The sequence below is a fragment of the Brachycentrus maculatus genome, unplaced genomic scaffold, assembly GCF_059751285.1.
Source record: "Brachycentrus maculatus isolate JH-2025_06_01 unplaced genomic scaffold, ASM5975128v1 h1tg000494l, whole genome shotgun sequence".
In the NCBI taxonomy this organism is placed as follows: Eukaryota; Metazoa; Arthropoda; class Insecta; order Trichoptera; family Brachycentridae; genus Brachycentrus; species Brachycentrus maculatus.
Genome location: NW_028281241.1, coordinates 114785 through 127654, shown reverse-complemented (window position 1 = coordinate 127654; position 12870 = coordinate 114785). Strand labels below are relative to the sequence as shown.

Below are 12870 nucleotides of genomic sequence, written 5' to 3'. Positions count from 1 at the left end.
TAAACTGGTGATAAACACCTTAGTATGATAAGGGCCGGTTTAATAAACAACCTATCAAGCTTATGCAATGATATGAGGCATCGACGGGGAGATTTTTTGGACAAGTTCAGATGAAAATAGTGGTATAAACCAAACCGAATTCGGCTTTTGACAGTTCCGAACCTCTATTTATTGAGGCTAGTGAACTAGTCAACATATTTGTATGCTTTTATAAAATTATTTCAGTTTCTTCTATGACTGTAAAGAACATAGAACTTCATTTTGTAACATTGCATTTAGGAATTAACAACTTACAGATGATTATTGAACCAGCCCCTAAATGAATAATTATTGTGTAAATTGATTTATTCCAAATATCAAATAAAGTGAATTTTAATATATCATGGTTTACATAATGTAACCGAAAGAACATTAATTTTTGTTCGTGTAAAAATTGATTTAAAAAAATGCTAAATTAGGTATGGCATTTTTTAAGGTATAAAATATGATTTCATTAATTGTCTCAATGATCATATGCATTTATTTAATTTATTAAAAAAAAAAAAAAAACTACCAGTTCATTTGCATTTGAATACTTATCAATGAAATTGCTATTGCTTTATTTGTTTCCATTGAATACACTTGTAAATTAATAAAACATAATTTTTATTTGAGAAAATATGCAAACTAAGATTACTTGTGCCGAAAGACAAACTTTTATCTGATAATATATTTTTTTACAAAAGCAATGCATTCTTACATAAAATTATTAATTAAACATCTAAAGTTTTTTTTTATTAAATCACAGACAGTTTAATAGATTTCTTGCCAAAACTAGTGTTTCGGCGGTTACAATAGTTTGCCGTCTGCCAAAGTCTAAAGAAATAAATAAATTATTATGTGGTTTTCTAAGTAAAGAAAGAGCTTAATGTATGCCAAAGAAATAAATTCTACTTTAACCATTTCCCTGTTATTTACCCTATCATTGAAACTGGCTTAGCCAATTACAAGACAGATTTTTTATTGGAAGCAATGAAAAGTAAATTCGATATCGTGACAGTCTCGTGATAACAGGGATTAATATAAAATTATTCGCATCCACAAGATAAGGCTACTGAATAGGAATGCTTTAGCAAAGAAAAATAATGCAACGCATGATATCACTTTAGAGAAGATGTATTTTTGGTCCTTCAAAATCGTTGTTGAAACTGCCGTTTCCATTTGGCTTCTTAAATATAGTTTGTACTCTATCAAACTGCGTCAGGTGTTAGGGCAGGAGATATCGGAAGGAGAGGTGTAAAATATTTTAAGAACTACCCTATATGCACTACATATCTCCTTTAATGCGGCATTTATACGAGATTGATTAGCTAAGACATTAATGCTGCATAAAGCTGGTATGTATTTGAAAAAATAAATATGGACCAAATTGAATAAAAACAACCTGAATCGTTGAATTTCACAGATTTTGAAATGTTCTTTCCCTGATCAATGTAAGACAAAGGTTGAATGAAAGATATTCCAAAATCATATTATTTTAACAATACTAATCTCTAGCTACTAAGCCATTTGTTAATGAACAAACTTAACATTGACAATCACAACTCTCGGATCGGAATGCAGACATTTTCGAAAAAATATAAAATGAAATACATCAAAATGGTATTTGGAACATACTGTCTTCAAAGAAGGATATGTATCTACTACATATGTCAAAAAAACTATAAAAGAAGTTAAAAGACTAATAAAAGGTCTTCTTAACACTTATTCCCCAAAATTAATATTTTAATTTAGAGGACACAAGATATGTATGTAATACAGTGTGTCAACCATAAAACGGAGCATTTTGATTGAAAATAATGCACTTCATGTTACTGACACGCTTCAGCATATGGATATAATTTTGTGTAAAGCTCAGTGAGGGAGGGTTTAGTAATGGAATTAGATTTACCATAAAGAGCTAATATTAACAAAGGACTCACATTTTATATATTAAGCATACAATATAAGTGTGATTGGATCGATTTGTGACACTGCGAATGTGCGAGTTGTGAACACGTAAATATGTATTTCCTATGCAACCACGGCTCGAATTAAAATTATCAGGGTGAGTGCCGAAACTTAAATACTTAACTGGCACGAGATTCGGGTAATACCAGCATTAACACTTATAATGTACGAACTGTCTTAATGTAAGTATTCAATATTCACACCAGTAATTCCTTGCGGTGTACGGCAGCAAGTAGCGCAGCTAAATACAAAATATGTTTGTACAAATATGTTCAAATTACGTGTTAAAATATTTTTTCCATGCCCGCAAAACTTGTTTTTCTACCGGATGCCACATACACGTTTAATAGCGGAACGGCGAAAGTATAAATTAAGTAATTTTGTAAAAACGCAACATTCATATAATGTTTTACGTGGAGAGTTCTCTTAACATTACAACACGGGCAGTTCTATCGGGAGGGCCCGTGCGCCTCGCAGTACACTGTGAAGTGCTCCTCGCTGAGCGTCCAGTGGTCGGCGCGCGCGCACGCCACGTGCATGGTGGGGCGGCAGGCACGGCGCGCGCAGGCTACGCTGGCGCCGGGCAGGCCACAGCGGCGGCAGCGCGCGGCACTCGCCGCCCACACGGCGCCCGGCAGCCCCACGAGCCGCGCACCCACCAGGTGCAGGCCGGGCGCCCACACCGCGCACTCCTCGTGCAGCCACACCTCGTAGCTGCCGGGCGTCGCCTCCGCCATGCCCAGCAGCAGCTCGGCTGGCGGCGCGCCCGCCACCTCCCCGTACTCGGGGCACTCCGTGGTCACCATGTACGGCCCGAACAGGTCCCCCGCGGACCCCCCGCCCGTCCCTATGCGAGTGTGCGGGCCTCGCTTACAGAACACGCATATCCAACTCGTGTCCGTAGTGGTCGCGTCATATTTCATGCTTAAAGTACTAGAATGCAATCCTTTAGATTTAACTTTGTTTCTAAAGTCACTGTCACTGTTAAGCGAAGATTTAGTCTTTGAATGTTTGATTTTTTGTAAAGGTTTATCCGCATCCTCCTCGTGCATCGGAGTATTTATAACACTCACTGAAAGTGGTGAATCTCTAGGTCCCTTAATTTGAACGTAGGGTCCCCGAGACTTGCTAGAACTCGCATTACTGCCGGAGTCGTACGCATCTTTGTGCGAGAGTAGATCTAATTTAGGTTTTTCTTTAGATTTGTCCCGTTTTGAATTAGAATTGTTTAGTACATTTTTCAACTTTTTGGGTCCACCCGTTTGGTCATCATTAGAAAACTGATCGTTTAGAACTAGTGATCTTTTTGCTGATTTTCTTTTCTTTTTTGGGGTATTCTCATCACTCGATGGAGCACCTACCGATGCAGCCACACTCCATCTTCTAGAGATACGTTTTTTCCTCACAATCGCCTTTTTAGAAGGATTTTCACAATTTTCTATCATCAGTCCAGTAACAGGATCTAGCGTTTTAGAATCTTCTTCCTCAATTCCGGCAAACATTTTTTCTAATTCATTTTCTACTTCTACAAAACTGGTTTGTGATTTGCTTTTCTCTAGAGGGTTTTTAGATACTAAGGCATCTGGAGTTGTTTTGATATCATCGGTTATATCGTTTTGGGCCTCCAAACTGGAAACACTATTTCTTTTTCTTCTGGATGGTTTGATATTTGGCTGCGGAGTCGGTTCACCAGGTTGAAAAGGTTTCACTTCATCACCTTCCAGTACGGGTGCTTCCGCTCCGGGACTGCCCAGAACTCTCTTCAATTGGTCAGTTTGCATCAGAACATTGGGAGAAGTTAAAGCAGTTACAACGACATCTTTCTTTATGGAATTTTCCACTTTAGGTAATTCATCCGCATTTTCTGTGGATGCTATCATAGCGGCTATATTATCGATAGTTTCAGATTCCGAACTATTTTTTCTTCTTGTTTTGGAGACCACGGGTGCTGCATTATCTTCGCAGACGGATCGTCTCTCGGTGGCGGGTTTTTCTTCTTTGTCTACACTAGAATTAGAATTTAAAAGTGCAGGATGAGGTGGGACGACGACACTCTGCTGGGGTTCTTCTTGCACCCGGCTCACATTGACCTCTGCGTGATTCACTAAAGGTGGCGGAATCGGGTCTTCTTTCGTCGACGCTCGGAACGTCTCGGTCGCTGGAAAGGCAGCAGGTTCTTCAAACTGTTTTTCGCAATATGTCGGGCTTTCACTTTCAATCTTAGACGTTTTTAATTGCTTACGTCGTCGCTTAGATCTACTACTGTCACTGGAAGATCCGTTAGAATCTTCGTTAGAACAGTTTGAAGGCAAAGTGGTTTCTTCCTTCACCGAAGAACTTTCTATAATAACAGAATGGGGCATGGCGGGTGAAGGCTGGTCGGTGGCCGGCGGGAACACGGAGGGCGGGGGCTGCACAGGGGGGGAGATGCGCTCGCAGACGGGGTAGGGGGTGATGCCCACCATGGGGGCGGGCCCTCGGCTGTTGGCCTCCTCCAGGGAGTGCGCGCTCACGATGACCGAGTGCGGAGAGGGGTTGAGGTGCACCGGGGTGATGACCACTCCGTCACCGATGCTATTGAGGCGCTCCAGGATGGAATCCACCTTCTTGGGGGGCCTCTTGTTGTTAGACATGGGAGATTTGGGACTATTGGAGCTCTGATTCATTGCGTTGAGAGTGGGACTAGCGGGTTTGGATATTTCTAGAGTTTTGTTCATGTAAGGTACTTGATGTATTTTTGTTATTTCCGCAGAATCTAAACTATTTATTTTGGTAGCGTCCCTCACTGAAAGACTTATAGGTGTACCGATTTCCCCATTCTGATTTCCGTTTCTCGGTGATCTTGTCACTGATAAATCCATCGATCCCAGAGATAGTCCCGGAGAGTGTCGGGGATAGCCCATATTTTCAGGGCGGTTCATTAGATTATCTGCAATGAAAAGAAAGTCAATTAATTTACATTATCGCTAACAAATATTTCTGTTCATATAAGGAATGATCTGGCCCAGAATTTTGACACCATGAAGATACTGAACATTTGCCATAGTCGGTGAGTTTTCCGTAATCTGTACACCGCTCAGTGTTTTTCGGTAAGAAGGGTATCCACGGGGGAAGGTTATTACCAGAGCGATTTGCATCAAAGAGCATATTTATGCGAGAGCATTTACCTCTCATATCCCCCGAGCGCTGGCCACCCCTGGTGTCCGAGATCATCTGCTGCAAGTTGAAGAGCGGGCTGGGTGCGGGTTTGTGGCCTTCGGGTGGGGGTGTGTGGCGGTAGAGCGGCGTGCCGGCCTTGAGCACGTCGGGCGGCGGCGGCGTGTGGCGGTACAGCGGCGTGCCGGCCTTGAGTGCGTCGGGCGGCGGTGGCGTGTGGCGGTACGCCTTGGGGTCGCGCTCAGGCGGTGTGGGCGTGTGGCGGTACGGCAAGCCGGCTGCCTTGAGCGCCTGTATGTCGGGCGGCGTGGGTGTGTGGCGGTACGGCAGCGGAGCGCCCTTTTGGTGCTCGGGCGGCGTGGGCGTATGCCATGTCAGTGGCGAGTGTGATAGCGTTCGCTCCGACGACATGTGAGCCACCTGAGGCTGCCGCGGGAAGTAATTTGGAACCTGCAATTGCATTAATTCATTTCAATTTATATAAATTTCCACGAATACTTCACAGAGCAACTTCACTATGTTGATAGTGTGAAAATGACATTGTTACTCTAAAAATCCATTAATACTTTTAATGCATACTGATTTATGTTTGTTGCAGATGAGATGCATTAAGTAAGATTAGTACAGTAACACCTTTAGCTATCATTCCTCAAATAATCATTTTCTCGGATGTGTCGTTTATTTCTTCTACCTCGAATTTATTTCACACAAAAATGTGTCGCGTTGATTGTTCCTCTATCACAAAATATAGAAATTACATTATTTTACTAAGCATTTATTTATAATGGCTTTTTACTTTTTTAAGTAAATATCAAAATTTTATCTCAAATCAATCAACTTATTTTCTAATTTTAGAATGTTAAGTTATAAAATTGCACTGCATGGGATTGTTTGATTATACACTATTTTTGAAGAATAAGAATCAAGAGTATAGATACATCTCAGATGGTCAAAAAAAGAAAAAGAAAAAGAAAAAAGATGTCACAAAACATGTGACAACTGGTAATTAAGTTAATAATAATAAAATATAGTTAAATTGGTGAAAATTATATTTAAAAAATAATCATACTCGTAATTTCATTGCCATCTAGCGATCTAAGTAAGATCCATGGTATTTTACTACAGAAGACAGTAGTAACGATACAATACTTTTTTGGTGGAAAAAGATGTTGCTATTTTTTTATGTTTTGTAAGCATTGAGTTTAAATAGGAAAACTAAAAATTTTAAGTTCTTTTTAAAATTTAAAATAATATTTTCTGCAAGAATCTTAAACAAAACAATTATTATTCTGGTGCGTGATAATTGAGTATATTTGAAAATTGTACAGCTAGTGATTATGTGGCAAAATATATCATCTGATAATAAAGTAAAAATAATAATGAATGCAAAACAGGGCGCAGTTATCATTACTAATGTAGTTAACCAAACAAAAATTCAAAAGCAGTAGTGGTTGAATTAGTACATACTACACCACAATATATTATTTGAGTAACTAGATGCAATTATAGTATTCGAGAATGCTACAAATTCGTTTTCGTGTTTTCAAATGTTAATATACATACGGTCACGTATTTTTTTGTGAAAACAAACCACAAAATAAGAGGCCAAGGAAGTTATGCAGTAAATGACATTAAAAGCTTATTTGTATGCTTGGAAATAAACTTTAGAGTAATGACAATGTTTATAGCGTGCTTGACATTATTGGCAAAATTTAAAGTGAGGAGGGGTGAAATCCAGGGTTAGGGAACTCACCTGCAGATGATTCCAGCCAGGGGCTGGCTGCCCTTGCCTGCCATGAGGGTTGTGATGAGAACCTCCTGACATTTTGGATGTTTCCGCTTGCTCCAAATTCCAAAAACCACATAAACGGCCTAATCCGATTTTATGAAGCTGGATTCAGCCGAAGGATGAGCGCAGTCAATCGCCCATATCAAAGCCGGCGACTTTATTACGGATATCCATCCTTCACGTCAGGTACAACATTCTCGAATGATTCTATATAACCGCAATTTAACTGTAATTTCAAGAGTGCACATATATGTAATGCACTCGATTAATGTTAAACAGAACACACAAAAAGCTCAAAACACACGAAAAGCATCGCAAAATCGGTATGTTGTCGAAACGCACACGAAAATTAAATGGATGTGGGAATGGTAATCGCCAAATCGATGCTTGAATGAAACACGTTTTAAATGGTAAATACAAAATATTAGGTGGTTAAGCTACTTTACTTCTCGAAAACAGAATCCAAAAGGTCGGACTAACATATAAATAATCACCTAAAACTATGTCGGGTTCTATAAAAACACAAATAATTCCTGATTTCGACGAGTCAGGGGGAAACAGCAGGCCGATTTTCAACAATGGTCGCCTTTATGGCAAAATATTTACCAGCGCCATCTATTTTACAATAGAGAAAGCTGTAAATAGACTCCGTCGATACAATTACTGCGTAACGGCAAAACTGTAATCGGTACAGACGATATAGGCTGCATGTAAATATAAAAACTTCGCACCCAAAGTATAAACAAAATGTTTGACATTTCTACGAATCCCTGACATATTTATTTTTGTGAAAGTGACAAAAGATGCTGGTAAAAAAGAATACTACTTGTTTTTTATAAATACACTGATATTTTACATTGATTCAATGTATATTATGTTTTTATTCTGCCCAATAAGTTAACATGTCGGAAGAGGAGCCATATTTTTTAATAAACTTTAATGGACAAATACAGTGCGCAAAATTCGAAGGAGGAAATGAAAATGACGAATTTTACTTGCGATACGACATTGTATGTGGTACAGGATGGGAATTGATAGGAGGAATAGACGGTGGAGTGACGCAAACTTCTAAAAGAGGCTCTCAGTTAGATGATATTGTTTTTGGAATGCCCATTGAAGTTTCTTACAAAACTAGGAGCCCTTTCGGATGTAAGTAGAAATAAGTTCTTGACTATGAATTATTTGTAAAAAAACTCGATGCTATTTAGAACCCGTATTGCCATTGGCTAGCTGACTCGAGACCGATTATATTTACACTCACTCCTTTGTAATGGTATATTCATCTTCTGGCGTGAAGCAGATTGGTGTTTTTTTATGATGCAGCATTGCTGGGTGACGAGGTGACAGAGAACACACTGCCATTAGCAAGTACGGATGCCAAACAATGAGATTATCTATGTAAATAATGGATAATTTGTAACTACTGTTTTCAGTTACCTACTTTTAGAGAATTTTATTTGGATTTTTTTTTTTACAGTATATATGTTAGTGTCCTTCTATTAGTGGTAACATCTATCCGTTTGTCATGTATGAAAGGGGTGTCGCTTTTCAATAATAGTTAATTTGACTTACATATAAGCTGCTGTCTCTTTTGTAGGCATTGGCATAAATATATTGCAAATAGGATGTACAAGACATCACACAATTAAAATCAGTATTTGTAAACTTTTTATAATTTGCGCACATTTTTGACAAATTTCACTATAGATTGAATGTAAAAAGTTGTACCATGCGTACGAAAATGCTTTTTAAATTCAACTTTATGGAGAAATGAGGTTCCTTATTAGCTTCGGTAATAATCGGTTCTATATTTTTCTATTTAAATACATAGTTTATTCCGGTCTAAATTGCAGGGCCCCAGTTGATACTATCAGTGTACGGCGTGTCGTCTTGGGGTGTGGAAGCCATAAGGGGGTATGGACGTATTCACTTACCTACCACCACTGGTGAGCGACGCGACCTTATCAACCTCTTCACTCCCAAGCCGGCCTCTATGTTTGCCGATTTCATGTCCCGGATTACAGGGCGTAAACCAGAAATAATCAATCCCAAGATTCTAGCTGATGGAAAAAATAATTACTGTAAGTTTATTATTTTTTATTTTTTTTAGGTAAACAAGCTGTCATTGTATCCAAATGTTTTTTCTCAAATGCTGGATTTTTTCCCACATAAAGATTATCAGTATTTTTTTGCTATATGAGAAAATATAAAGTTGGGAATATAATATATAAGTCTGGATATTTACATATTTTTTCGTAACAATCGGCGGGTGTGTATGAGGAGATGCATGAACGTGGAAGAGGCGAAGAATGTTTGCAAAGACAGAGTAGTGTGGCGTTCTATTCTCTCTGCCTACATAATATTGATCTAATTGTGCCAATATAATATTGATCTAATTTTCCTCTTGTTTACTTTCAGTACTGAGCACAAACTCCTACGGATGTGTAGATGTGAGATTCAGACTTATTTCCAATGGCTTGAGGACGGCTGGATATGACAACATTGGAACAACCAGATGAAATAATTCTATTTTATTTTGATTTCTATTTATTCAGTTGATCCATGCTATGGAAGACCAGCTATGCAACGCAACTAAATATGATAGAAACTTTTGCATCACATTGACCGAAAGGCTTAGTCTTATCGCAAGGTGATATTAATCAAAATATACTCAATGACTTGGAAAACAACAAAATTTTTCTATACAAACTGATTACCTTATTTTATCGACATCTACTTATGGATGGCCTCAATGTATACATATTTATATATACATACATTGATATGAATGAGACTTTACATGAAATGTATCGGCATGCGATATGACTGATTTGACCCCTGATGATAAATTCTACAATGCAATCTGAATGTTGATAACAAGTGCTATCGATATTCTGAATAATCACACAGGAAATCAGGTGTAAATAATGTATTTTTAAGTTGCTCTACGTTCATGCTGGTGAATGGTTGGCTCTAAATAATTTATCTTTTTGGCGGATTTATTAGAATTTTTTTTATATATGCCTACTCTAAAACGGTTCTAACTTACTATTAAGATGCTTTGGAAGGCTAAATAGTAGTTTAAAAAAAATACTCAATACTTTCCTAATATAATTATTGAGTGAAAAGCTAATTTTCAGTAATAAATTGACAAAAGTAACATCGGATATACCAATTAAAGTAATAATAATTATGAAATAAAATTGCTTTAAAATTATCATGAATCAACTACTTGTTGTAAGTTACCCTTACAAGTCATTTTAAATCAGGATTTAAAATATATATTAATATTTTTGTTGCTTTGACTATTACGATAGTATGATTCTAGGAACATTGGGATTCATGAATCAAATGACTTTATGCACATTTAGTTATAACGGATACATTTGCCGAATGCATTATTAGGTGTAATTTAAGACTGCAACTTTTACATGTTGCTCACTCCTTTCAAGAACGTCATAAATCAAAAAACTTGATTTTTCAGTCGAACATTTAAAAATATAAAACAATGTATTAAAAATAAATATCAAGCAACTTATTGAATTTTTTACTGTGCAACAGATCTTTTTAGGTAAAACCTGAAGGTTTTTTCTCCATTTGAAAAATATTTAGTATATTTCAAAAAATAATTAAACAATACCTTTTCTTCAAAATGCAAAAAAAAACACTTTCTGCCCTGTAGCGGATAAATATTAAGTTAAAAATATGCCGCTTTTGCTGGGATATAGTACATTTTCTGGGCATTCCGAAAACATGCACAACTTAAAATTGACGATTTTTGATTTATGACGTTCTTGAAAGAAGTGAGCGACGTATCGAAATAATAATAGAATAAATAATGTTACAACTTTTTTCATTCAATATCATTAATGGTATTTTTGAAAACCGATTATCTGTTTTTATTTTTATATTTAATACTGTTAAAATATCAATTAAAATATAAAAAAATATTTCTATTGATAAAAGTATTTATGATTTTATCTTTTGAATGATTATTTACTGTGCACTTTGTATTGAGTAACCTAGTAAAAGCAATATTTTTTTGTCAACTTGATAGTACAGACATATTTTGAATTAATAAAAGATTTTAAGTGAGAGAGCATATCCCGATTGGACTGCCTTTAATATCTAAAGTATCTGCCAAATAATTAATTTTAGACGTAATATAAAGGTATATAAAAAATGGAATTTGTCTTCATTATCATTTTCTTTGAAGATTTTGTGAACAATACTTATTTATGTATTAATTTTAAATCAAACACAGATTTTTTGAGTCTAAGTTAGTTAACTTAGTAGACTCAAAAAATCTGTGTTTGATTTAAAATTAAAACATAAATTAAAATGGAGTTCTACAAATTAAACGCCAAATCAATAATAATACTTATTTATTCACACAATAATTGTGCAATAAATGGTTGTACATATTTGAGTTATATTAAAGTTTATTTTAAGCTACCACACAAAATTGTTAAAAAATGGTATCATCTAATGTAACTTACATATAGTTTTAAGAAATTTTCAGCTCTAACCAAATAATGTGTACCTAAAAAAAACATTGAAATATTTATGTAATTAATTATTACATATACTGCTTCTAGTCAGAATGATATAATATTTTAATTTTTCATAGTACCAAATAAATTTATATGTTTCATACATACTCTTGTTTTATTAATTTTACACTTCTGTAAAATATGGTTATATTGGTTTAATGTATTATCGTGTACGCTTGATTACTGTTACAAATATCTTGGGTTCAGTACATTCCTACTGGGTGTGTTTTTTCATTTGTGAAGTTACCCCACATTAACCTAATCATTTGATGCACTTTCAAACGTAATACAATTCACAATGGAAAACAATTCCCCGAGGAAAAGAAAATAAAACACCTGAACCATTTTCCAAGTTATACATAATTTGATGATAAAGTCCTTACCTGCGAATTAAAAGATAGTACTTATAGCCACATATTATGTCAAAGTGATTATGATTTATACCAAGAGATGTCACTACTGTTAACACAGCGGGACTTCTATAATCCGAATGCCGAAAATTTACCCTCTGTTCGAAAAAGTGGACTGTTCGGATCCAGAGAATCTGTAGGGTATTTTTTATCGAATAAAACATATACAAAGTCAAATTTTAAATGTATTTATTAAACTTTTTTAAAGAAATCAAACATTTTAGTTGGTCGAGATTAATTTAACAACAAGTAAAAGCTTTGTTAAGTAATTTACGTAAAAGCATCTTCTCTGGCACAGAAATATCCACTTGGTGAGCCCATTCTAGGCATGAGTGGGCGTTCGGATCAAAGAGGTGTTCGGATTAGCTGGGGTTCGGATTATAGAGGTCCTGCTGTATATATTTTTAGCAAAATTAAGTGTGAATTTTTTGCTCATAATTTAAAATGAAAATAAGGTTCCTTTACGCAAAGAACTTATAACTTATATACTTATAACTTATATATAGAACAAATATTTTATTTGGTAAGTATATAGTAATTTGGTATCCGGTGTCGACAACTGATCAGTTTTTTTTTTTTGGTTAAGGCCAAGTATTCGTTAAATCTCAATATTATTTTCTCTAAAACCAGGTAACATAAAATAAGTTTTTCTTCGAAATAATTATATGGTTTTGAAAAGAAATGAGTTATTAAAGAGTAAGGAATAACAAAAAAAATATGTAAAAACGTTATTTCTATATGTATTCTAAAAAACAAAAATGTATCGAGCGTAAGGACACGTCGAGCCCTGAGCACAGCTCTGCGCATTCTGATTTGAACGCTTGAGATCTGGGCCTTAAAGGTAACAGTCTTCAGATGCACAGGACAATTCCAAAACCATTAAAAGCAGCAAAGGACAGTTCCCGAGGGATATCGCTGGGCGAGCTGTGATTAGAGCCATCCTCCATCGCCATTCTCAATAATGAGAATTTGC

The 12870-nt window shown here is 36.1% G+C and overlaps 2 protein-coding genes across 3 annotated transcripts; one reads left to right on the top strand and one right to left on the bottom strand.

Moving 5' to 3' along the window:
- Positions 1-559: 559 nt before the first annotated feature.
- LOC148301991 (uncharacterized) lies at positions 560-7526 on the bottom strand. The gene is made up of 3 exons (XM_088272304.1): positions 6899-7526; positions 5157-5595; positions 560-4918 (listed from the first exon to the last, which is right to left on the bottom strand). Exons 1-3 carry the CDS (start codon positions 6968-6970, stop codon positions 2439-2441), a joined length of 2991 nt encoding a protein of 996 aa, XP_088128430.1. The 5' UTR covers positions 6971-7526; the 3' UTR covers positions 560-2438.
- A 111-nt stretch (positions 7527-7637) lies between these two features.
- B9d1 (B9 domain-containing protein 1) lies at positions 7638-10599 on the top strand. Of its 2 annotated transcripts, XM_088272303.1 has the most exons (4): positions 7638-7743; positions 7832-8083; positions 8788-9015; positions 9353-10599. In XM_088272303.1, the coding sequence occupies exons 2-4, from the start codon at positions 7837-7839 to the stop codon at positions 9451-9453; spliced, it is 576 nt and encodes a 191-aa protein (XP_088128429.1). In that variant the 5' UTR covers positions 7638-7743; positions 7832-7836; the 3' UTR covers positions 9454-10599. The 2 variants fall into 2 exon arrangements, with proteins under 2 accessions (XP_088128429.1, XP_088128428.1); XM_088272302.1 differs by having other exon boundaries at positions 7643-8083.
- Positions 10600-12870: the final 2271 nt, after the last annotated feature.